The sequence below is a fragment of the Apus apus genome, chromosome 1 (genome assembly GCF_020740795.1).
Source record: "Apus apus isolate bApuApu2 chromosome 1, bApuApu2.pri.cur, whole genome shotgun sequence".
Lineage (NCBI taxonomy): Eukaryota > Metazoa > Chordata > Aves > Apodiformes > Apodidae > Apus > Apus apus.
In genome coordinates this window covers 203560759-203586912 of record NC_067282.1, presented here as the reverse complement: position 1 = coordinate 203586912, position 26154 = coordinate 203560759, and the positions used below count along the sequence as shown (strand labels likewise).

Here is a 26154-nt window from a genome sequence, read left to right as displayed (position 1 = left end):
GTAGCTGATGTGCAGTGTGATGAGTGCCTCAACACAGGAAAGACATGGACCTGTAGGAGTAAGTCCAGAGGAAGCCATGAAAATGATCAGAGAGATGGAACATCTCTGCTGTGAAGAAAGGCTGAGAGAGTTGGAGCTGTTCAACCTGGGGAAGAGGAGGTTCCAGGGAGACCTCCTTTTAACCTTTCAATACTTAAAGGAGGCTTATAAGAAAGATGGGGACAAACTTTATAGCCTGTATGATATGACAAGGGGTGATGGTTTTAAACCAGAAGAAGGTAGATTTGGACTAGATATTAGGAAGAAATTTTGTAAGTGAGGGTGGGAAGACACTGGCACAGGTTGCTCAGAGAGGTGATAGAAGGCCCATCCCTGGAAACATTTAAGGTCAGGTTGGACTGGGTTCTGAGCAACTTGATCTAGTTGAAGATGTCCCATCTCACTGTGAGGGGGTTTGACTGGAGAAACTTTAATGGCCCCTTCTAACCCAAACCATTCTATGATTCTATGCTTTTACGACCTCTGTTATACCTACCCAGCCAGGGTGTTTTTGGAAGCCCTGTGCAGACATGAAGTCACTCAATTGCTCTTTACTTTGCTCAGTGTGCTTTGGAGCTGGCTTTGGCTCTGATATTGACTGGTTTGGCTCTTTGGCATGGTGTTGGACCAAGACAATATTTGGCAATTACCCTATGCTGCCTGGAGCTGGGGCTTTTTTTTTTTTTTTCCAGCCACCCTGTGGTCCTGTTCAGAAACTCCACCTCCTTCTTGCCAGCTGCAGCTTTTGTTGGACATTAGTCAAGCACTGGGTGGATTGTGTTTATGTAGTGCAGTAACTGCATGAAGGGGAAGCCAAGATCATTGCAGAAGCCTTTCAGCAGCAACAGCAGGGACTCCAAATACCCATTAAAATGTACACTCGGCTCATCTCAAGTCAGTAATTTTCACTGTCTCCCCTCATCTTGTTCTTTGTTTTCCTGCCTTTGATTGCAGTTGATGAACTTTCTGTCTGTGTTGTCATGGTGAGTCTGTTATGAAGTGGTCTTTTCCTTGGGGACCAGGCATCAGGAGTCCTGGTTTCTGTTTAAAACTCTGCCACTGAGGCACGATGAGCCAGTGATGTTTCTCCTGTAAACCTCAGGTTCTCCATTCTTAAAAATGATGATTCAAAAGTTTGAATTCTTCCAGGCATACAGGGGGGACATCTACTAGATTTATTGATTTCCACTGGACATGTAATGGGTGATGCTTTAAGGATGGATTTGGACTGACAACTTTATCTGCTCATCTAAACGATTCCAACGTGAGGTGTGTCAGTGTCACAGCCACATGCTGGTCTAAAATCCAACCTGCCAGTCATTGTGACAAGGTCGTAAGAGAAAGGTTGGTAGAGAAATCCCTGAGTTACACACAGTCTTCAGGGAATTACTAAATGAATCTTTCCAGATTTGTGATTTATTTCCTCCTAGATTTGAGAAATACCTGAATATGGATGTTAGTGCATCTCACCTTCTCATGGGAGAGCTGTGCCCTTTTATGATGGGTAGACTGGTTAAGCTGGTGGGTGTCCATTCTGGTCAGACTGAGAGCAGAAGAAGAGGTATTTTAACAAGACAAGTTTTTTTGTGCCAAAGAAGGGATCTGACTTGCTGCTGTTGCTGCTGGCTCCTCTTTCACTTCTACCTCCAGACATCGACTTCTTGGCACTGAGGATTCTTTGCATGTGATAATTGTTAATGATTTGAGTGTGAAAGTAAGGAAAGAAATCTATAAGGTAACACAAACTGAGACTGAGCTGTGTCTGAAGGGATGGAGGAAGGCTGGAAGGGAAAAAAAAAAAACAAACCCAAAAACTACCCAACCAACCCCAGATCTAACTGGTAGCAGGACAGAAATAGGCACTAACTGCCTGCATCACCCAGCACCCTGCAGTCCCTGAAACTGCCAGCACAGACCTTCATCCTCTGTTACAAGAAAAGCTGCCTAATTGGAGTGGTTTCTCTAGATGCAGCACTGCTCTGAAGGTGTTAAGTTTTTAAATATCTTTGAAGCTCTCTGACTCTCTCCCTTGTCTCCAGCCAGGTCCATCTGTGTGTCATTGCAAACCAACACTGTCGCTCACCTGGTACAAGGATTTCTGCTCTAAATTTTGCAGAGTTCATGTCTTGTGTCTTGGGAGGAAATTGTGTCTCCCTGGATCTGGCTGATCTTCTGAGTCCATCCATTTCCTCCTTTGCAAGGCCAAGGACAGAAATCCCTAGCTCTTTCCTCTGAGCATCAACGTATCCATGAAACCAGAGGGAACAGTTCAAGGTTGTTACAGAAACACAAGAGAAATGTTATTATTTCAGGGGTTGTTTGCAGATCAGGAGTTGCTGGGTGGGAACTGGGATTTGCTCTCTCACAAAGCTCTGGTCCAACTGGTGCTTCTTCAAAGCAGCACCAACAAATCACTACATGGGTGCTGTGCATACTTTAATTAGATATTGAATCATTGGCTAGAAATGAGGCCTCCACACATATCTGAGGTCAGCAGCCCCCACCTGGTGTGTCTGGGCTGGCTGTTTCAGTGAAGGCAGAAGGTCTGTACCTACCCATGACCTTCGTCTAATTATTTGGAATCCATATTATGGACCTTGCTGCAGAAGACAGCCAATGCCAGGTGTTCACATTAATAAGCTGAACCAGGTTTTCTGATCAGTGCTCTGGGCTGTTTGCCATTCCTCCTTGTCTTCGACATCTGATAAAATAACCCAGGGCATTGGGCAGAGCTATTTTGCATGAGTGCTATTGATAGCACTTTGGAAGGATTTTGTTGGTTGGTTTCTTTTTTTCCTGAAAAAGAGAAGGTTGTTGTTTGTTTGTTTGTTTTTTACTGAGAAAGAACAGAAAGATGCAGCAAACTGATCAAGTCAGGGAAAAAAAGTACTCAGAAAGTTGGTGTTTTGGGGAAGAGAGTTTCTAAAGGGAATTGCAAGCATCCACTGGACAGCAAGTGGTAGTTTTCAGTAGTGCTGGCAATTTGTAGTTCTAGTGAACTCAAATCACCAGCAGATCTAGTGTTACAAAGATTTGAATCCGTGCTAGAACCCATTCAGCCATGGGGTGAGCAAGAACAACTCCAGTTATTAAACATTTTCACACAAGTCTGAATAATGTCCTTCTTAATTGGACGTGGAGCTCCTGGAGTGAGTCCAGAGGAGGGCCATAAAGATGATCCAAGGGCTTGAACAGCTCTCCTGTGAAGACAGGCTGGGAGAGTTGGGGTGTTCAGCCTGGAGAAGACAAGGCTCCAGGGAGACCTCATAGCAGCCTTCCAGTGCCTGAAGGGGCTCCAGGAAAGCTGGGAAGGGACTTTTTGCAAGGATTTGCAGTGAGAGGACAGGGAATAATTGATTAAAACTAGAAGAAGGGGAGATTTAGATTAGACATTAGGAGGAAATTCTTTAGTGTGAGGGTGGTGAGACACTGGAACAGGTTGCCCAAGGAAGCTGTGACTGCCCCATCCCTGGAAGTGTTCAAGGCCAGGCTGGAAGGGGCTCAGAGCAATTGATCTAGTGGGAGGTGTCCTTGCCAATGCAGGGGGCTTGGGACTAGATTAACTTTGAGGTCACTTCAAACCCAAACCATTCTGTGATTCTCTGATTCTATGAATATCAGGCTGTGTCTGCATGAATGTATTATTCTTATGGACAAAGCAGCTAGATCCACATATTACAGGCAAAGCAAATTGCAGGTTAGTGGAGGGAGGTTCAGTGTGGGACAGGGATTCTGCAGTGTGGTTCCCTGGAAGTCAACTGACAATAGCCTGTCACCCGAGACTGCCATCAGGGAAATCCCTGACAGGGAGATTCATTTGCTTGTGGAGTACTCCTCCTAATAGAAGAGGTAGAAACACATCAATAAGGCATGTGATGTGAGAGAGGACTGGAAGATGAAGAGGACTGTAGAAGATGCTTGAAAAGCATACACAGAGCAAAGGGAGTGACTTGGGACATATGTTGCAATTCCATATTTTCTGGTTAAATAAGTAGAAGGTGCCCATGGTGTCCATGTACTTTCCCATGGCACTTGCAGTTAAAATTTTGGACCTGTCATGTCATTAGTTTGCTGGTTTTGTGGGGAGATAGCAGCTGTGTTCACTGGGGTTGGAAGGAATTTAGTTTCTTCAGCAGTGGTTGGAAGAATAACCTGGCCACCTCCTTCCTCCTGGTGAAGATCCCAGCTGCCCTTACCTCACAAAGTCACCCATGGGGACTTTCATTCCTCACTCTCTTCAGCGGGGTCTTGTTTCGGAGCTGGAGGTTGGAGGTTTATTGACTTCTCTCTGGAGAGCTTGATGTGTGCACCTTGTGTGCGTGTATAAACCTCACACATTAACTCTATTCAAGTGCTGTGGAAACTCATATCTACATGCTTTGATGCAAACAGGAGCTCTCTGGATTATTTCTTCTCCATACTGATCTCTCCTTCATGCACTTGTCACGTATCTGGAGTCACAGACTCTTTATCACCTTTTGCTCTTTCCTCAATCATAGAATCAATCATAGAATCATAGATCAGTTCTTGTTCCTCCTAGCTCACAGCATCCTCCTTGTGGACCCTTATTCTCTGCTGCATAGTGACCTTTTTTTTTTTCCAATTTTTTTTTTGCATCAGGGCAGGGGACAGTGACAAAAATTTCATCCCCTTCTTGAGAAGATAATAGTTGGTTAATGCCTCTAAATTTCATGGAGAAAGGTCCCACTTGCCCTCACTCTCTGGAGTCCCCCATGAGGACTTTTCTTCCCCACCGTCTTCAACAGGGGCATGTTTCTTAAATTCCACAGCCTTTTCTTGTGATCACTGAGCCTACTGCAAACAAACATGTTTAAGCATGTTTGCTCAAAAAAAGAGCATCCACAAACGTGGCAGCCTTACTGCTCAAAGTGGAGAGAGGGGAAAGTTCCCAGTCCCAGACAAAAGGCAGGCTGGGAATAAAACAGATCATCTGTCTGTTTCTACAACTGTCCATCCATCCATCCATCCATCCATCCATCCATCCATCCATCCATCCATCCATCCATCCCATTTGTATCATGCCTGCCTAATAATCCTGATTGTAGAAGACCTAATACATTGAGGAATCTCTTCAGTCTTTTCCATCAGATTAAAATTTATTCAAAGCAAAGGGAGAATTATTGGTTAGCTTAATGTTGTGTGGATGCTCTAATGGATTTATTTGTATTGCACTTTCCACACAGGGATTGCAAAACCTCAGCCATCCTAGGGCTGCATTTACTTAATCAGTTCTTGTGCCTGCTAATGCTGACACTCTAATGTTTGACAGTCTCCATTAAGAATGGTTTGCCCCATGATATTAACAGGCAGTGAAGCTTTGTGCTGATGGATAAAACACAGTGTAAAACCTGATTGGAATCAATCAGAGTAATTGTCTGGATGTGTGGTGGTTAATAGGAAATGTCCTGCATATTATTGGCTGGTTTATATAGCTGAAGGATTAGCTTTCTGCTGCCTTTTGTGGCTCACGTCCTCTCCTGAGCCACTGGGGGAGGTGATGGATCTGTTGGGAGGCTCAGGAGACATCATGCTGGCAGGAGACATCCTGCTCCTGGAGGGCCTTGTACTTCATAGTGGTTTCAATGACTATTCTGCATTTATGTCCATTGCTAACAATTGGGCAAAGGGGAACTGTCAGCCTGTTTCATAACCAGCACAGAGCCCACCCCAGGGTTTTTGGGAGGCAATGTGAAGCTGAGACCAGAAGAAAGACTGAAGCATAAGGCCTCTGAGTCTTGAGTGTGTGTTGCAGACTCACACTGGCAATTAAACACAATATTGTATCCACTAAGGTCAGCCTGATAGCCCCCGAGCTGACCTGCTAGTCTGTATTTGGGGGAAAGTCTGAGGAATGACCCAGCAAGAGCCCATCATCCCTCAGCACCAGTGTTGGCCTCCTGTCACATGCAGAGGCTGCCTGGGAGGCCTGAATGTGAGACAGTCTGGTTCAGCCAGAGACCAGAACAACCCATCCTGAAACAGGCTTCACAGAAACCAGCAAGGCACTGTGAGATGCCACTCACACCCACGAGGACTTAGATAGTGTCTGTCTGACCAGAGACTCTCTGTTGAGGCAGTCTAGAGCCAAGCTAAAGCCACTGTGGCTGCAGAAAGTGGATCACAGCACCTGGTGTATTTACACATAAACCAAGAGAAGTTTTGTTTTCCAGCATCCTCTTCTTCTGTGAAAGGCTTAAAGCAAGTAAAAGTCATAGTTTCCTCATCAAAGCATCTTCCCAGTCACCAGCCACCTGGCAGCTGTGGGAGCACCTGTACCCCAAGTGCTATTAAAGATGTACTTGGAGAAGGTCAGTAACTCAGCAAGGAGTGGGCCTGCTCAGGAATGGACTTCCTGGCCAACCTCTGGTTGCTGAGGACTCTCAAATTCCTCCCTGCCACCATGGACTGGGATTTTTTTTCTCTGTTTTGGTACATTTATTGTTAATAAGGATAATAACTCCCCACAAAGCACAGGAATATATCACTTAAATTTAATGAATAAGGACTCACTCTTGCCCAAAGTCAAGAATAGTGCTATTAATTTAACTTCAGTGCTGGAAACTCCTGAATCCCTGGAAAAAAAGTTCTTTTTTTTTGTAAACAGGGCTGCTAATGCTGTGCAGGAGGGAGGAGAGGGAAGGCTGGTTTTGGCTGGGAGAGGCCAGCTCCCTTTGGTGGTCAGAGCCCTGGATACCATCTTAAGGGCAGCAGGTTGGGATCCTAATGAAAGAGCTTTTCAAGCACTCGTTTCTTCCCTCAGTGAGTAGAATACTATTAACCTTTAAGGCAAAATTATATTTTGTGCCTCTGGGAAGCAGTAACATTTTACTGAGCTGCACTGGGGAATCAGGTAAACAATTGTTAACTCTCTGCAGCCCCATTTCAAGGCCATTTTGGGGACGCTGTGTGTGCATGTGTGGGCAAACCCTGCTAAGCAGCTGAGCAGAGCTTTGTGTTCTGGAACCCTTTTGTTGCTGGAGATCCACTGTCCCCTGCTGCAGCCCAGTCTGCATGTCCCACCCCACCTCTTTGTTCATTGACTTGCATTCAGTTGAACCTATGGTCCTGGCATCTTAGGGCCAAAAGTTCTACATTGCTGTTTTGCCATTTCCCAAATTTACCCAGCTGTTGGGCAGCAGGTCAGTCTTTTGATAGCTGAGAACATGGTTTGAAAAGAGTTAGGCCATAGGACACTATCTATGACCCTATACTCTGATATCTCTCACAACTGGGGACAAAGCTGGTGTATGTGGCACGACTATTAAATAATGTCAGGGAGGTGATCCCTGCTGTCTCTGAATTGAATATCCAACTGTGTTTAGAAGCTGCTTCATCCAACAAGCTGCTTGTTGCAGCTTTGACAGTCTAGAGGCTTTTATGAAGTCCTGTCTTGCTCTTGGACAGTATGTGGGATCACAGTCCAGCAGACACAATATTCATTGGTGCTAAGCATTAACTATTTTAGAATCACAGACTGGTTTGTGTTGGAAGAGACCTTAAAGATCATCCAGTTCCAACCCCCTGCATGGGCAGGGACACCTCCCACCAGCCCAGGTTGCCCCAAGCCCCATCCAACCTGCCCTTGAACACTTCCAGGGATAGGGCAGCAACAGTTTCTCTGGGCAGCCTGGGACAGTGTCTCACCACCCTCACAGGAAATATTTTTTTTTTTGTAATATCAAATGTAAATATCCCCTTTCTGCTTAAAACCATCCCTCTTTCTTGTATCACTACGTTCCCTTGTAAAAACCTTGTCCTTGTCCAGTGCTGAGATCTATACCTGAGGGAAAAAAAGCAGACCTTAAAGAGGACTAGAAAATGAGATCCTTCCTTCTTTTCATTCATTTCCCCCTCCCCTTTCTTTTCCTTCTGTCTCTTCCCTGAAGCTCTACTCCAGCTCTACCCTCACTTCCAGCCAATACTTTCCACCCAACCTGTCCAACAAACACTGGGTGCTGTGGGTTGGGCAGCCAGGGGTGGTGAGCTGCTCGAGCCTTGGCAGGGAGAAAGCAGGAGCCACAACCCGAGGACAAAGTCAACACCTTGGGTGGAAAATTAAATCAATGAAGCAGTGTGAGCCAGAAAGCAAACGATGGCACAGCAGCAAAGCTGCCTTCCAAACTGAAATGTGGTTGCTGGGGATTGTCCGTTGGCTTGGGGAGTTATTATTTCCATTTCTCTAGTTATGAATTAATTTCTAGAGAACTTAATCATCCCCTCCCTTCTCTCCTCCACAACCCCCTCTTCCCTTATCCTTCTAATTTTCCACTTGACTGGGGATTCTCTGACAGTGAAAATTCAGGCTTAGAGGAGGTCCATGCAAGCTGCTCCATTAGACAGGATAATCTCATTGGAACCAGTGGCTTGAATAATAACACCTTCACCTCATGTGCTGCCCCAGATTCAAATGAAATTAAACACCCTGGGCTACAGGGATGGCAATGGCAGGGTTTGGAGTAGGTTGGATCCTGCACCAAGCACCTTTGTCTCCTGGCTCTGTCAACCTACCCATGCTCCCGAGGACACATCTGCAGTCTGAGATAAGCATTGATTCAAGTCTCCTCTGAAGTCAAGATGTCTGCACTGTCAGGAGCAGAAGCATCCTGAGCTCAGCAGCTCTCTGCACATGTGGAGTCCAGTCCCACACTGTAGTGAGTGATGAAGGTTTTTGCTGTCTCAGTAGGTCAGGGATGAAGAAGGACAAGAGCAGGTTTGAGACCATCTAAAGAACCTGAAAGTGCACAAGTCCATAGGACCTGACAAGATCCATCTGTGGCTCCTAAGGGAGCTGGCTGATGAAGTTGCAATGCTGCTTTCCATTGTATTTGAAAAGTCATGGCAGTCTGGTGAAGTTCCCACTGACTGGAAAAAGGGAAACATAACCCCCATTTTCTAAAGCGGGAGGAAAGAAGACCCAATCAGTCTCACTTCTGTGCCCAGCAAGATCATGGAGCAGATCCTCCTGAAGGCTCTGTTAAGGCACATGGAAAACGTGGAAGTGATTGGTGGCAACCAACATGGCTTTACCAAGGCCTGAGTAATTTGGTGGCCTTTTACAATGGGGTCGCAGCATTGGTGGACAAGAGAAGAGCAACTGGTGTCATCTACCTGGACATGTGCAAAGTGCTACACACTGTCCTGCATGACATCCTGGTCTCAGAACTGGATGGGTATGGATTTGATGGCTGGAGCACTTGGTGGATGAGGAATTGGCTGGTGGTTGCACTCAGAGAGTAGTGATCATTGGTTCAATGTCCAGATGCAGACCAGTGATGAGTGGCATTCCTCAGGGGTCAGTACTGGGACTGGTGGCTTTTAACATCTTTGTCAGAGACATGGACAGTGGGATCGAGTGCATCCTCAGCAAGGTTGCTCATGATACCAAGATGTGTGGTGTGGTTGACACCCAAGAGGGAAGGGACACCATCCAGAGGGGCCTTGACAGGTTTGAGAGGTGGGCCCATGCAAACCTCATGAAGTTTAACAAGACCAAGTGCAGGGTCCTGCACCTGGGTCAGCACAACCCCAGGCACAAATACAGGTTGGGCAGAGAATGGTTTGAGAGCAGCCTTGAGAAGAAGGACATGGGGGTGTTGATTGATAAAAAGCTCAGCATGAGTCAGCAAAGTGCACTTGCAGCCCAGAAAGCCAACTGTGTCCTGGGCTGCATCAAAAGAAGTGTGGCCAGCAGGCTGAGAGACATAATTCTGACCCTCTGCACTTGTGAAACCCCACCTTGAGTACTGTGTCCAGTTCTGGAGCCCTCAACACAGGAATGACATAGACGTCTTGGGGCAAGACCAGGGGAAGACCACAAAGATGATCTGAGGGCTGAAGCACTTTCACTTCAGCCTATTACCAAATCTGCCTTTTACCTTCACAACCTAGATACGTAACCCAGACCCTTTGATGCCACCATTGATGCCAGATGCAGGGCATAGGCCTGGCTCTAGATCCAACTAGGCTGTCTCAAAGAGTCCTTACACTGTTTTATAACTAATCTAAGAGCAGGAACACACCACGGGCTCCATTTCTGCTGCCTGGCCCTTCCCTCAGTGCACAGTGCCAGATTATTGTTTCCCTTCTAGATGTAACTAAAAACCTGAGTCTTACAACCAACCCATAAAATGAATGGTTTGAATCCAAGATTCTGGATTTGACATTATAAAGTTGATCCTGAAGGATTCCAAGTCTATCCAGCAGGACTTTCTTGCTCTTTGCAGGTAGAGTTGGGATCTTTTCCATCACATGTTATCATGTTGAGAGAAGACATGTCTCATACAGGTGGATCACACATAAGAGCCAACACCATGATACTGCACCTGGATTCCTACATCTTTCAGCACCCCCAGCTTTCCCACCACTTACCCACACTGGATCCTCATGGTCACATCCTCATAGCCTGGGTCAAAGCACTGCTGTGCAGTGTCACAGTCAAAAGAAATGATACCTTCTCATGGTGACTCCCATCACAGCCACTAGTGTCACCTGGTCTTCCTGCACCCAGTAGTCTCAGAACTGCCAGAAAGGAACACCATGCAAATCTTCTCCAGAAATGACATGCTTCTAAAGAGAAGGAAACTAGGAAATCCTGTGTGGGAGATGGACACCTGGGATGTATAATAAACTGCTCTGTTGCTGTGCACCTGACAGCCCAGCCTGCCAGAGGTGATTCACAGCACCACAGCAATTTCTCAGCATTTAACCCATCCCTCCCAGTCACACATGGATGAGGGGAAATTCATACATCACGTGCTGACAGCCTCTTCCTTGCAGCTGGAGCATTAGCTGAGATCCCCAGCAAAGCTGCAGATCAGGAAGGGCTGTCCTGTGCCTCGCAGTGCCAGGGGCAGGCTGGGTGGGATGTCCTCCTCATGTGTTTTAGGGCTATGATGCCTGAGGACCTCCCTTTGGCTGAATGGTTAAAGCAGCAGAGGGATGAGGTGGGGACCATTTAGGGCTTTTTAAAGTCCTCATCATTTCGTTTCTTATGGGTTGGCTCTGGGTAGACCCTTGCTTAACTCCAGACCTCTCCCACAGCCAGATTGCTCTCCTTGCTGAGTAGGCAACTACTGTAGAGGGAGCTCAGGCTGCCTGACGTGATCCATAGTGTTTGGCAGAGAGAAAAATCTTAGGAGGAGGGGAACTGATTTTGATCTCTGATTTCTTGGCTGGAGCAGGCTTGGGCAGAGAAGGGCAGTGAGACTAAGATGAATTTTTTTCCTGTTTTATTTTTCCTCTTGTTTCTCTGCTTCCCAGTTTCCTTTTCCTAGTGCCCAGTGTGAAGGAGCTGAGCTATGAAAGTCAGGATGAGACATACTTATTATTCTTTGAGTCAGAGTGGGGGTGAAATGCTGACTTCAGTAGTTTGGAAGCTCCAACTCTGAGCCGAAGCCTGTGCATCAGTTATGTGAGGGCCTGAAAACTACCATGTAAATACATTTTATCTCTTCCTTATGACTTATGAGACAGTTCACCTGCTGAAGGCTGGGCATCCAACTCAACCTGTGTTTTTTTCTTGCTCTGAAGAGACAAACACCCTAGAGATGGGTTGAGAACTTCACATGCAGTCCAAGTGGGGTTGGTGACACTGCATAGGTGCCTGTCTGCTTCAGGCAGCAAATCCCATCACAGTGATGTCACATCACATGGAGAATGCCAAGCCTGGGCTGGTTCCTTGGCTTATTTTTCCCCACTGAAGTTTAATTCTCTACATGGAATGCCTCTCTTCTACAACCAGAACCATGGGGCAGCTGGAGGCCTTCCTTTCAAGGTCTGTATGATAATAGGGGTTCCAAGTAATTCTTTCCATGCTACCCTGTGTTTTTTTCAGACTTCTAACTGTGCTGCTGCAAAGCATGGGGAAAGTTTGGGCCTGCAGGGAAGAACTGGCTCTGGCAGCAGCAAATAGCAGAGCTACAGCACATGTCACTGGATGTTGGCTTTGCTGCTGGAGGACATGGGCAGATGGATGGATGCACACAGGCAGGAGGAGGAGAGAAAAGAAGGAGGTGAAGAATTATGTGAAAAAAGGAGATATTGATGAAAGCCAAAAGGAGTAGTGGGGAGTGAGATACTGGTTTGAGGAATTCTTCATTTTTCTGGATAAAACTGCTTGGGGCAAGGGCTTCTAGAGAAGGGGGATTTTGGTAAGCAGTGTTCCATCCTGATCAGTCTGTCCTGTGGAAATGTTTTCTCTCTTCTTGCTAAGCTTCCCCAAGTCAGAACAACAGATGCTAACAGCAAAAGAGCAACTAAATTACATGCTGGCTGTGCCTGGCAGTGACTCAGTATTGGTGTAAGCTGGGGACACCTTACAGTGTACTTCCCATGGCTCCCCAAACCTCCCTGGAGACCTCCTTGACCACAGATGCTGTGCTCTTTGTTTGGAGTGTTCCTGTCCTATTTGTCCTTTAAGAGGCACGGCTGAAGTGGCACCAAAGCCTCCCACCCATCTTTTAGGACTTCTGGGTCTCACTGCAGTCTTGGTAGTGAGTCATGAGGAAATCTCTGAAAAGCACACTCCAAATTTTATCTTCCTGGAGGCATGGGCACCACGTGTTTTCTTCACTGACAAATATTTGACATTTGGGCAACTGTGACAGGGAAAGCACCAAAACACATTTCTCTGGAAGTACTTGAGAGAAGCTCCCATGAAGAATTCCAGGACAATGTTCCCAGGCACCTGAATCAGGCTATATACAAAGAACTTCATCCTCTTTGAACAGCTTATTTGCATCAGCCCTTGCAGAGGAGAGCATGTAGGAGCATGGGGGAGTGTAGGTGTTATCTACCCAGGTTCAGGGAAGGCACTCACAAATATTATTAACATGAATAGGAAGCACCATGATAGGATGCTCCCTGGGAAAAGTAATTTTGTTCATTAATTACTTGCCTTATCTAGCAACCTCGTTCCCTTTCTCTCTCTTTATTATTTTTTAATTTTCTTTCAAATGACTGTAAGTGAATTCAGTGCTGGGGAAGTTATTTTACTGCCTCCTCAGACACAGAAGCTTGTGTTACTCAGGTAGCCTTCAGCTGAATCTTTGGGGGCTTTTCTGGCTTCATTTCAAGCCCAAGTCTTTTATGGGCAGATGGAAAAGACTGTTCCAGGGAGATTCCTGTGATTTCTTTCCTGTGGACCACCTCAGTGCTCTGGACTGACAGCATTTCATACATGTGCCTTTGGCTCCAGCTGTGCCTGCTGCTTGTGACTTTGTTGCTTTGAGATTCTCCTCCTACCTTTAGCTTCCAGGCTTGTGTTGTGTCTGGCTAGCTCAGCAACCAAAGGACTCAGAGGGATGGGATTTAAGGGACTGCATAGCAGAGACCCTGCACCTTCAGAGATGTCATTTCCTTGTGTCTCTGACCCTTGAAGGAGGTTAGAGAGGATCGGTGGGTGAAGGCAGAGGATACCCATCCTCCTCTATGTCAAACTGGCTTTTTTCAGACTGCTTCTACAGTGGGAAATAAGTTTCTCCCAGGGGTCTGTGTATTTCCAGCACAACTGCTGCTAGTCACTGCTTTGAGTGAGCTTGCAGTGTCAGGTGGGAAACCACAAATGCCACTGTTCAACAGGGCCACCACCTTCCACAGACCTCCTCCCTCATTTCCACACCCTGCTCCCCCTGTGCCAGCAAACCATTTCCAATTCTTCCTCGGACAAAAGCTCCAAGTTTCCAGGGATTTGCATGCGAAATGCTCCAGTTCATCACAGGCTTGAACGAGCCATCAAAAATGCTCATCGGGGATCTGCCCAGAGAGGCACACACACGTGTACACACAGCCCAAGGATGCACGAGCTGCTCTGGTCCTTTGGCCACCTCTGAACCTTTGTTCAACCAGGTTGTGTTTGATGGGCCAACCCACACCCCCCCACCCAGGGCAAGATTAGCACAGACAAGAGGATCTGCAGCTCGGAAAACTTGGGGAGGAGGGTGAAGGGAAGGAGAAGGGGCATCAAATCCCCCAAAGCAAGGGGAGGGGGGGGGAGGGATGTTGCTTATGGATTGCCTGGCTTTGTAGGGCGGGAGATGGAAGAGTAAATCCCTTGCACCCACGCCCCTCAGGCCTCCGGGGATGGACTTATTCAATTGCTGGGAGAGAGGGAGGAGCCCACCTGGGGACAGAGATAACGGGCGGGTGGTGGGGTTGCCGTTCTGCAGCATCAACCGGGAGAGTTATCAGGGCAGAAACTCGGCTTCTATTACCATGCATTAGAATAGATTAGCAGGCAGAGCAATTAACATCCTCCCTGTCTTTGGCCAAGTGACAGGGCTGGCGGTGGCAGGCAGAAGGCACACGGGGAAGAGGCAGCGTTTCTCTCCCTGAACTGATGCCCAAGGATGGAAGGGACTTCTGGTCTTTCACCCCAAAGCTGTCCCTGTTGGGACGTTAAAAAAAAAAGCAGGGGTAGGATTGAGCTTTGGTCAGTGGTCTGAAACTTTGTGGCTTGTGGTTCCTGAAAATTTGCCCTGGGGAGATTTAAAGCTCCAAACAGTGAATTTCAGCTTTCTTGAGTTACCTTTTCTGCATCTCTTTGAGATAAACCAGACCTCTTGGCTCCAAAATACCACCAGTTAAAAACCCCACTGATTTGGCTTCTCCAGACTACTCCAGTGGCCTTTTCCCCATCCTTGTCCATGCTCATCCTTGATGCCTAAATACCAGATTTTTTCAGGGAGGCAAACCTGTTTGTAGTTAGAGTCCAGGATGCATACAAGGGTTCAACTCCTTCCTTGGATGCACATGAATTTGCTGAGAAACCTTCCCCTCCTCTCACCACCAGGACAGGCTTTCCAGGAATGATCCTGTGCATGATCACAGCTTGGATTTGTCCTTCTTTTCCTGCAGCATCTCCCGCCTTTCTCTCCTTGATGGAGTATGCCAGACAGTGGATAAAATTTAACTCCTTCATGCCAGGGAGAGTTAAATTTCAGCTACCCTCTGACAGGGATGGAGGGCAACCTGGAGGGCAGAAAGGGTAGACAGGGAGGGATGGTTATTTGCCACATCACTACGTAAAGTTTAAGGTCAATTATGTCTTCGTCTCAACATTTATGCCATTCCTATTCTTAGGACCCTGAGGGAACCTGGAAATGTCAAAACATTGCTAAAACTGACCTTAAACTTTACATGCAAGTGGGACTGAATCTCCTTCCTTTTCCTGACTCCAGCCAGAAAATTGCTTTGGCTCCAGCAGAGGGAAAGGCAAATTTCAGCTGCTCCCTCCTTCCCCAGCCTTGCTCCCCCCCTTGTGGTAAAGCCATCTCAGGAGACACAAAGCATTGTTCAGACTTTGCCTCAAAAACCCCCTCCTATTGCATCCCCAGATCCCTTTAATTGCTTTGTTCCTGTCTCATCCTTCTTGTCAACAGGGAAAACAAAAATGTATCCCCAGTAAAAAGTAAAGCTGTCATACTGCATCTCATCCTGAAAGGAGGACCAGACTAATGAGACTGATTCAGACCATCACAGCCACAGCTTGAACCTTCAGAGCCTCCTGAAAATGAAAGGCTTTCTGTGTCCAGAAGTCCCTTTCCCGGACTTTTGTCCCCAGCTCTGGCTGCAAGTGCCATGAGGAGGGTTTGCACTTGCCTTCCACTGAGCTCCCTCTGCTGACCACCTTGCAAAAGGCATCAGAACCTACCCGGCTCATCCTCGAGTAGATAGATATTCCCTCCGGCCTCTGAGCAAAGACTTTGTGCAGACAAGGGACCGGGAGTCTTGGGTGATCCTCTGTGCAATGTTTGAGCTGGGAAGGCAGGTCTCACCACCCTCACAGGAAAGAATTTATTCCTAAAATTTATTCTCAGTCTCTCTGCATTCAGTTTAAAACCATTTCCCCTCATCCCATCAGTCTATGCCCTTGTAAAAAGTCCATTTCCAGCTTTTCTGTAACCCCTTCAGGCACTGGAAGGTGCTCTAAGGTCTCCCAGGAGCTTTCTCTTCTCCAGGCTGAACAATCCCAACTCTCCCAGCCTGTCTTCATGAAGTAATGCCAGAAGTCTCCCTGTCACCTCCTGGGCTCCATAGCCTGCCCCAGCTTTGCCCAGGACACAAATACTGGTGTGGTACAAGAGGGAAAAAGCACAAAAAACATGGAACTGGGAAGGGGTGAGGAATGGGATGGGTGGGGCAACATCTCCAACTTGCACGAACTGAGGACCCCAGTGTGAGTAAACCCACACCAGGACAAAACGGATGAATGAACAAGTTGAGGGAGGCAAATGGGAATGGCAACATGAAGCCTGTGTCCCATCAAAATGTCCCATCCTGCCCTGGTGAGCTGTCCTTGCTGGTGGGAACGGGGTGAGCTCTGGCTCCCACCTATCCCTGTGAGTTTGCCAGCACTGGTGGGAAGGTTTAAGGAAAGGGTGGCTGTGGTTATTCTGTCAAGGGATGAGTGAATTTGTCCTCTTCTGGAAATGTCACCATTTGGAATCAAAAAGGAAAGCTGAAATGTCAAGACCTTTTGCAAAAGAAGCCATGTTCTCAAATGACCCGTTAGGATGCGGCGGGAGGTTGTGATTTTGGTTTGCTGAGCTGACCCAGCTGCTGAGCTGTCTCCCACGTTGCTACTCCCTACCTTTGGCATCAGAGATGCTTCATGCCCCTCTTCTTCCCTAGGAGCCCACCTCACTGGCCAGATCATGAGTTTCATAATGCAAAAGCAGTCAAAAGAAAAAGGCTGTGCATCAGCTGGTGAGACTGCTCCAAAATGGATGATTAATCTGTTTGAATTTAGTTTCTGGGAATTCTTTTATTTTTTAATGGTCTGGGGTTTTGGTTTTGTTTTGGTTTTGTGTTTGGAGGGGAGTGTTGTTGGCTCTTTTTTAATTTTATTTTTTTATAACGTGCTAATTGCCATTTGTACCAAAAGTTCCCTCTGTTCTGAGCAGCAACGTCTGATCAGATTCAATCATCACTCTTTGATCTTGAAAATATTTTTTAATTGACAAAATTGAAGATAAGACCTTTTCCATTGCCAGAATTCTTTCTTTTTTTCCTTTGGTCTCCTATTAGAAAAGTTGGATATATTCATCTGCCTCTGTGAAAATGAAGGAAATAAGATTAAAACAGATAATATAAATTTCCTCTTTCAATAGCTTTGGGTACAATCAAGTAAGACTCAGTCAGGACTAGATGCTGGTTTTCTGACTGTACTATTTTCACCTCTCCACAAAACTCTAAATAAATAAGGGAAGAAATAAATGCTAAACAACAACAACAAAAATAAACCCAAACCTGAAAAAATCAAATAAAAATTGGAAAAAAAAAATACAGAAACTGCCTCTCTGGTTTCCTCCTCCCAGGACTATTTGTCTCTGTCCGTTTGTCCACCCAGGATATCAGTTACTTGGGTCTCCAGCAGAGACCACCAGATCTGGCTAATGGTGTGAATTAGCAGAATAACTTTCCACCTCTCCATGAAGCCTTGTGGCCCCAGGCACTGCATGGGTCTGGGGAGCAGCTGAGCACCTCAGACCCTGCAAGTCCAAATCAGAAGAGAAAGTCATTGCATAATCTTATCAGGGTTTTGCATGTTTTAGAAAATAATTACCACTAGAAAGACTAGGCATAAGGGCCATCGTGTCTTAGAAATGCATCTGATTGACCATCTAAATGATGTTGAGGGCTGCCTTGCTGGCAGGTGTGACTAGGGAAAAAGGCCACAGCTCATGGGACTGGGAAGAAGTTGGACCCTAATGAATGGCCAGAGAGAAGGCTGGAGATTTTAGTCTGTAGAGCTCTCAGTGCAGCATCTGTCTCCAGCCTGATGCAGGAAATGGGAGCTGCAGAGCTGCAGGGGTACTCTGGCTCAGGTCCTAAGAGCACCTGCAGCTTTGCTAACCTCTGGGTACCTTGCATGGGAATGGGAAGCACACCCACACCTCCTTCTCATTTCCCTGCTAAGAAATCAGGAGTCACCCAAAACAAACTCAAGCATTTCAGACAGTGGTGGGATAGAAGGATGGACAAGAAGTGAGAGGGACAAAGATCCCCCTTGGCTCACTTGTCCCACCTCGCTGCTCTCACCAGGGATGGCCTCAGTTAGCACTTAATTCTTGGCACTGTTGTCCTAAAAGTGGGATCTGTTTCCCAGTGTGCAAGAAGCCAATCACACACCACAGCACCACCATTCCCCCTGCTCCCTTCCCTCTGCAAACAGCAGCTCTTCCCCAGTTTTTTCCCTTCCTCAAGCCCCAAAGTGGTGGGAAGAGATCATCTTATCTCAGTCATCTTGAACCAAGCTCCATACCTGGCAGATGTTGTGATCTCAGCCACTTTGTCACTGTTAGTCCCTATTCCATGAGGTGTGGGTGGCAAAGACACAACCCCAATCTGGGAGGAAGAGGAGGTGCAGAGCTCCAGGGAAGTGTGGGACTGGCTCTTCAGGGTAAACTGATGGGATGGTAATGAGAGTCTGCAGGAGTGTATGGTGAGGATCCAACATGGTTCAGGACCCCAATATGTTGGACGTAAAGGAAACAAACATGAAGACAAAAAGATGAAAAATGAAGATGTGTTTTGACTTGTTGGAGTTTATTTTGTGTTATTTTTGTTGCTGTTGTAGCTTTTTCTACAACAGGGTGGTACAAATGTGTCAACACTAAATAGTAAAGGCAGATGAAAGCATGACCATGGCACACATGCCTTCTGTTAGGCTGGTAACCCTGTTTTCCATGCTGTGCATAAGGAAAATTAAGAGCTTGTAGGTGGGAGAATAACTGACTTGACCCTACTTGTACCTAGTCTATCCACGTACTTGGAGCTCTTGGGTCTCTGCTCAGATTTCTGTACTGCAGATTAACCCTCTTAACCTTGGACATTTAGGGACAAACAGTGGAGGTGGTAGAGTGATTCTGGGCTTGGTTTGACCAAACCTTAGCAAGGTAAAAGTGGCCTTAATATCTCATTGCAGAGGTGGAAGAGCACTTTACCCTTCCACAGCTGGTGTTTGCACCAGCAGGTTGCTTTAGGTCCCTGATGGCACACCTGGGGTTTAACCATGATCTCGGGTCCCAAACCAGGGCCTTCATCTCATCCTCAGGAGAACTGGGCTTTGCTCTGCTCTCTGACATGCATGCATCTATGCCTCACTTTCCTGTCTCTGTGTGATAATGTTTCAACCTCACAGAGGTATCATGAAGTTTAATTAGCTCCAGACAAAGCCCTTTGAGATCCTCAGATGAGACACACTGTAGAAGAACAAAGTATTAATTTAATATTATTAAAGTAATTGGTTAGTGGGTGGTGAACAGAGGGTTAGTTACCATTAGTGGTATTTATTCTTAATGGGTGATGAGGAGGAAATAATGTTCCTCATGGTTCAGTGGTAAGACCAGTTTCTCAGTGTTCCTACTAATGGTTTGGACAGAAGCAGGACACTTGCAATTGTTAAAGGTACAGCTGATAATGAAGTAGCAGGTGTTATTAAGACGTACAGAGAAGTGCCATGTCTACACCATAATCTTATGCAAATCAGTTCAGGAGTGGAATATGCTCCTTTAGGTGTCTTAATTGTAATGTGATGCCATTGGGTGGGAGTTACACACCAGCTAATTATAGCATGAATAGCATTGAATTGGGTTATGTGGCAGTGGAAAGTGATCTCAGCATATTGACAGACCCAGCATGTTAGAGTTACTGCTATTTTATTAAAGCTCAACAGTTATTGGCAGTGCAAGGTACTTTTTTCTGCATAAGCTGCAATAGAAACAGCAGATGAGAGGACAGCAGAGTCAGAGCCATCTCCCAGGACCCAGAGCACACAGTGACTCTCAAGAGAGACAACAGAAATGATTAGTTGGGATATTTCATCAACCCAAACCGTTCTATGATTCTATGATTATCCCTTTCACAGTCCAGCTGCTGTCTGCAGGCAGCTGCCTTCCAGGTGACCATTTTTTTAAGGCAGGCTCTCGTGTCTGGAAGTATTTACTTATTGAAAGTCCCATTTGTCTTTATTTACAACTTGCTGAAGTTACTTTCTGGGCAGCAATGTCCCCTCTGGGCAGCTGCCTTTAGTGGCTGGATGCTTAGCCATGTTTGTGTCTGTGTTTCACCCAGCACTATTCAGGGATTTGAGAGGCAGATGCTGGAGGGCAAAACTTTGGTCTTCACACACTGAAACAATTTTCTCTGCTGTTTCTCTCCACTCTTGGGGGAGGGTAGAACATTTTTGACAGTGCAGAGGAACACTGGAGCAAGAAGGTTACTCTGTGACAGGTCTGTACCTTTTTCTGTTCCTCTGAAAATCCACCACATTTCACCTCTGAAGAACCTCAGCTGCAGGTGCTGAGAAGACACCTGGGAAACCATGGTGTGTAAACCCACAGGATGCTCCATGTCCTCCAGCTCAGAACAGATAAAGTGGTTAAGAGAGAAGAGATGGGGAAAACCAAAAGGCTTTGGAGAAGAAGTCCAGGTCCTCCCTTGCACCGATAAACCTGCAAAACCCACTGGCAGGTGGCTCCATCCCTTTGGTCTTGATGCAGCTGTTGGAATTAGTTACCTACAATGAATTATGCTGCTGCCTCAAGGGGAAGGGGTCTGTGATGTTGACTAGAGAGGTTGAACCCTGACAGTGACTCCAGCTCAGTTTGGTTCAGCCTGGCAGAGATTCCCCATCATCACACTTGAGAGCACCAGGCACATCTGGATGTTTTGGGTTTTTTTTCCCTCCTTTGTTTTAAATGGAGAAATTGCATTGAAAAATTCAGACAGTCAAATCCAGGAGCTAGGAAGTGGCAAAATTAAGGTCACAGGTGGAAAAAAAAGGAATAAAAATGTGTGATCCTCTAATTAAAATCTGGCTTGCAGTGTCAGTGCAGGGAGCAGATTTAAGTGTGCAGAAGCTACTTTAAATCTGGCAGTACTTAATTCCTGAGGGTCTGATATGCAACCTTAACATTATATTAAAACCAGGCTTGGTTTGATTTGGGTTTTTTCATCATTTCATTGTTTGAATGGCAACACACCTTACAGCAGAAATCAAAGCTTGAAGACACATCAGTCTAATATAGAGGGAGGTTTTGGTCTGAAGAGTTATGTGTCTTAAATATGTATGACAAGTAAACAGCAAGTTAAGAAGCTGACCATTATGTTCCAGCTCACTGGTACAGCTGGAAATACAAACCAGGTTCCTAAATCCTTAACCTATACCCATGTGTTGTCTTCCTGCTCATGATGTATTTACAACCTACTGTGCCATTGCACTTGAACTGAGCCTGGGTGTCTGCCCAGTTAATTTTAGAAAACCCAGATGTTCCTGCCATGCTGCAGCTGGAGGAAATAAATGGGAGGTAGCAGGACATCTTGAAAAATTTGGGCACTTGTGTTTTGACAGGAAGCCCAAAAGGGTTTCCTTCCAAGCTGTTCTCAGGAGAGGAGTTCCCACACCCTACAGATCTTTGATGGGATTTCTGGGTCTTTGTTTCATAGAAGTGCTTACCAAAAGCTCAGGTCAGCATTTTGCTGAGGGTTTTGGTCCATGATAGGGGACTTACAGTTTTGGGAATAGTTAATCAGCTGTCCATCCACCCCTCTGGAGACTGCACTTTCAAAATCCCTTATCCAGCATGCAGAAGAGACTTACTGGGATGAAGGCTCGTAGGGGATGGAGAGTGGGAGCTGCAAAGCTGCTGTTGCTCTCAGAACTGAAAAGTAAACCAGGAGTGTGCTGAGACTAAGATTTGGAAACACAAAACTTTCCTCTGCCAGACAGATGGAGCAATCTGAGTTTGAAACTGGGGTGCTCATCTTATCTAGCATCAGCCACTAGAGAGAAACTAAGCCCTAAACTTTTAGGCCAGCCCCCAAGCTTTATAATATTCAGCCATATATTGGGTTGCTTTTGCATGTGTTGCCTTGTATCTCTATCTGTAAATCCTCATGGATGTGGGTGCAATCTCTACTCCAGGGAGCAAGGATACTGAGGGGTGATGTTGGAGCTAACACTCCAGCAGCCCCCGAGTGCTCTCACAACCACGACTCCAAAGTCTGAGAGTGGGTGAATAATTTAACATCTGCACTTAGTCTTTATAGCTGATTTTAATGGGGGGTAATAACACTGCTAATAACAAAATCCATTGAAGACACCCTCTTCAAGTCCATAACATTAGCTTAATGGCAAAAGGTAATTGGCATGCAATTGGAGCTGTCCTTTTGGATTAACTCCATGGATTTCCAGGCTGACATCTTCCTAGAAGCCATGGCCTTGGCATCACATGTGGAGTAAAATACAGATGTGTTTTACACTAAGCAAATGTACGTTTGGATTGAAACAGGGTGCACAGCTACCAGTTCAAGTTGCTGACTTGTGTTTACACTGGAGACGTGAGACAACAGTGACAGTGCTGAAAGCACTGATAGCAATTAGTGTGTGGTGTGATCTTCAGAGGCTTGTGCAGCCCAGGTGCTGTGCATCCACCAATTCCACTGAATTTTCACTAATTGGGAGTACCAGAATTTTGAAGATTCAACCCTGGGCACCTCTAGTCAGGCGATTTCAAACCAGATGCCAAAACCTCCTCAACCTGCCTGGGACTTCTTAGCAGCTGCTGGGCACCGAATCAGAAGGTTGCCCCTTCCCAGCAGGAAGGTACCAGCATCCGAGCAGTATCACAGATTTGCAGTCCCCTCAGCAGGGCCAAAGACTATGGACTGTGCACATCTACTCTACAAGGACATCCCTGTGTAAGATGTCCCACTGTCCTTGGACGGGACAGTTTTCAGGGCTACCAGGGGAAGGTTACGCTGTACCTGTTATGTGGGCAGAGAGACAGAGCATCTCTAGAGCTGTGCATCCTACCCTAGGCATGGGGCTTTCACCCAACACCCTTCCTCCTTTCATAGTGTCCTTACAGCTCTCCAGTTTGCTGAGTAATCCCACAGCTGTGACACTGCAGTTAAAGCGCTGCAGGCCACCAGTGTGGTTTTCCAGCTAGTTGTAGTCCTTTGGGTACAGTACTTTCCTTTGGGTACTTTCCATCAAAAATTATTGCTCCTTCTAGGTCCCAGAGTTGTCCTCGCCATCACAGCCTGACTTTGTGTTAACTCTGTCCCTCTCTGTTCCCCTTTGCTCAGGTGCACGAGGAAGGAGCGCTGTGAACGCTCCAGCGAGCCTCGGCGTTTTGCCTCGGAGATGAAGCAGTGTGTCCGGCTCACCGTGCATCCCAACAACATCTCCGTCTCCCAGTACAATGTCTTGGTGAGGAACATTAATCCTTGTCCCCCTGGGGTTTAATCTGCCCGTGCAGACTGACTGACCAGGTATGTGCAACCTGGGATCAGCACGAGTGGGAAGTTCTGGCAGCCCCATGAACGATGTTCTCCAGAGTCCATTGACTTCCCCTGCAAATTTTCTGGCACAGAGAAAGATTTGCTATGGGATGACATTTTGGCCTTGGTTATCCTCTGTTTAGAGGTGTAGAGAAGGTTTCCTTGTTTGGTCTGAGGAGCTGAGGGGAGGTCTGAAGGGACTTAGTGCCCTGCAAGAGTTTTGTGCTTACAGTGTAGTTGTTTACTTCGTTGGAGGAAGCTTTTGTGTAGGCTGGGTATGGACTTTAGGCAAGGGACATTATCAAGATATAATGAGATTACTTTCTAGGGTGAGGGATAGCAACTGTTATTTCAATAATTTTCAATTTTCTACCATCTTGGATGGCAGAGTTTCTTTTATAACTCACCAGGACCTCCACCCTGCTACAGCTTCAGCACTGAGTATGCAGAGCAGGGAGGCAGGATGTTATGCAGGGGCACCCAAGGCTGTCTGGCTTCATGTTCTCTTGTGACCTTACCAGCACAAAGTTTAGCCTTGATGGCCTTGAACTACTCAAGTCAGTAGTCAACAAATTCACACACTGAAGGGTGGTTGTTTTCTGGGCTTGAGGCAGGAAATCTCTGTTGAAGATCTAAGCAGTTTGCAGTCTCTCTCTTGACTCATGACAGCAGTAATTATGTGGTGAGATCCAACACTGTCAGAATGTTGAGGAGGCAGAGACCTATTATATTCAGGCTACTTGGGCTCTGTCCTTTTGGACATTCTAGTTTGGGCTGGAATTGAGTTGACAATCCAGACCCCAAAAGCTCCAACTCTGGATGAGTTGTTCCCTCATCCCACACCCTGAAAGGTCTAAATGGTGTTGCTCAACGCTCAGCTGTCAGACATCTTCCAGGTGACAGATGTTGGAGTTCTGGGGTTTCTTCAGTGATAATGAAGTCAGCCTTTCAAAGCCTGAATGTCCAATCATTATTGCTTTGTTTCAGCCTCTTAACTTTGCTGTGGCTTTACTTTCCTAGGCTTCAAAAAAACTGATCTGAGACATCTCGAGTCCTTTGTTCTTCTGGGAGTTCAAGGTTTCTTTTTCTTATTCTCTCAGTAGTCACTGAATTCTTTCATGTTGGAATATATTCTGGGGGACTGGCTGGCTCAGGGTGATTGAGTTTTATGAGAGAATAAAAGACCTTTACCTCTAGGTTACTTGGGCAGGGCAAGTCAACCCAGAGCTGTTGGGACTGGAACTTGCCATTGTCTGACTGCTGCCAATAATCTGCATGAACATCTCCATGGGAGTCTCAGCCCAGTCCCAGATAGACTGGTGTCCCATCTCATCCACAGTCACCACATATAGTCTCTTGGCAAATCAGGAGGGGAGCACTAAGGGCTGGTGATGTCCTTACTGAGTGTCACTTGGTTCTAGTAAAGGGTCAATAATGTTGAGTTCTTTCCCACAGAGGCAGAGAAAGTATCTGTGTGATCAGACAATGTTTTAGATTTTGGGCACTAACAGAGACTTGGGAAATTGCATCTGAGTCTGTCTCAGTCTGGGGACCTGGAAAACTGAGTCCTCTTTAGTCCAGGGCTGCTCCTGTGGGATCTCTGAGTAGAGATACTTGCTGAGAGAAGGCTTCATTCTCTCCTCATAACAGCAGCTCCAGATCAGGCACGGGGGATGTAGAATTTCTTGTCTGTTCAGAGTGTGTACTGGTTCATGGTGTTTCTTTCCAATACTACTGCTCTACCCACTGGTGTCATCTTCTGCATGACAGACCTTCATTCTGCATTGCCCATGCTCAGAGAGGAATATTTGCTAAGCAGAATGGTTTCCCCTTCTCCATTGCTATCTGTATTAATGAGCAGGAAGAACGGGCTCAGCCTGAATGCTAAATCCATCCAAGTAACCTCAGCTTTTTCCTACTCCCCATCCAAGTCCCATTGCCATTCCCATTGCCCAAAAATGAACACACTCTCCCAGAGGTTTTATGTTAGCCAGAGCTAAGGCCTGTCTGCTCAGCCTTTCTCCCTGACGGTGCCTAGTGAGATGAAACTGTTCCAAGCCTTCTCTAAATGTGGCAAACACAGTGTGGGGGAGCCACAAGCATTCTGTTATGTTGTCATCCTCTCCTGCTTTGTCACCAGGGCTGACCTCTACTGTTATTTGTGCTGGTAGAAAAAAAACTTCAGCATGCATTTGTGTCTCCTCTCAGTGACTGTCGCCTCAGATGGGGCCTTAGCTCATGGAGGAGGCAAGTGTGGAGGACATCTGCATTTGTGCCTTTCTCAAGTGGCTGGCTTTAGTGGTTGGTCACAAAACCTCTAAATTTATATCATCAGCAGGTGCTAGAAGTAACCTGCGATGCTTTCAGACATGTTCTAGTGGGTTGGTCAGGACCCTCAGTGATAGAAAGTAGTGGTGCAGGACCTTAGCTGGACTGGGAAGTTAGCAGGGCGAGGGTCCTTCTCCAGAGAATAACCATGGTGGTAACCACCCTTCATGACCACAGGCAATGAGATAGCAGTGCCAGTGGGTGTTGTGATCACTAAAAACATGAACGATTTCTCCTTCACAGCTTTGATATGGATGACAGCCCAACACAGCATCTCCCCAGGGCCAACTGCTTCCTTGGTGGGTTGGGCAGGAGAGGTTTGCTGTGCCTCTAGAGACAGGATTTGTTTGTGGTGGACTGAAGGCTGTAACTAGACTCTCCTTACACAGGAACTTGGTGACAGAGCGCTCCCCCATCTGCTGATGCTAGGAGAGCAGGCCGTAGAGAGTTAGACTGGAGCGCTACAGTTTCTCTGTAGTC

At 46.5% G+C, this 26154-nt stretch overlaps 1 protein-coding gene across 4 annotated transcripts in view; it reads left to right on the top strand.

Annotated features, from left to right (window-relative positions):
* Positions 1-26154, top strand: part of PLXNA4 (plexin A4) — a 477499-nt gene that overhangs the window by 325947 nt on the left and 125398 nt on the right. For 3 of the 4 annotated variants that reach the window (XM_051626583.1, XM_051626591.1, XM_051626600.1), the window contains exon 6: positions 23152-23275. In XM_051626583.1, coding sequence (XP_051482543.1) covers positions 23152-23275 — 124 coding nt within the window. Of the gene's footprint in view, positions 1-23151; positions 23338-26154 lie in introns of all 4 variants that reach the window. The other variant, XM_051626608.1, reaches the window with a different exon arrangement.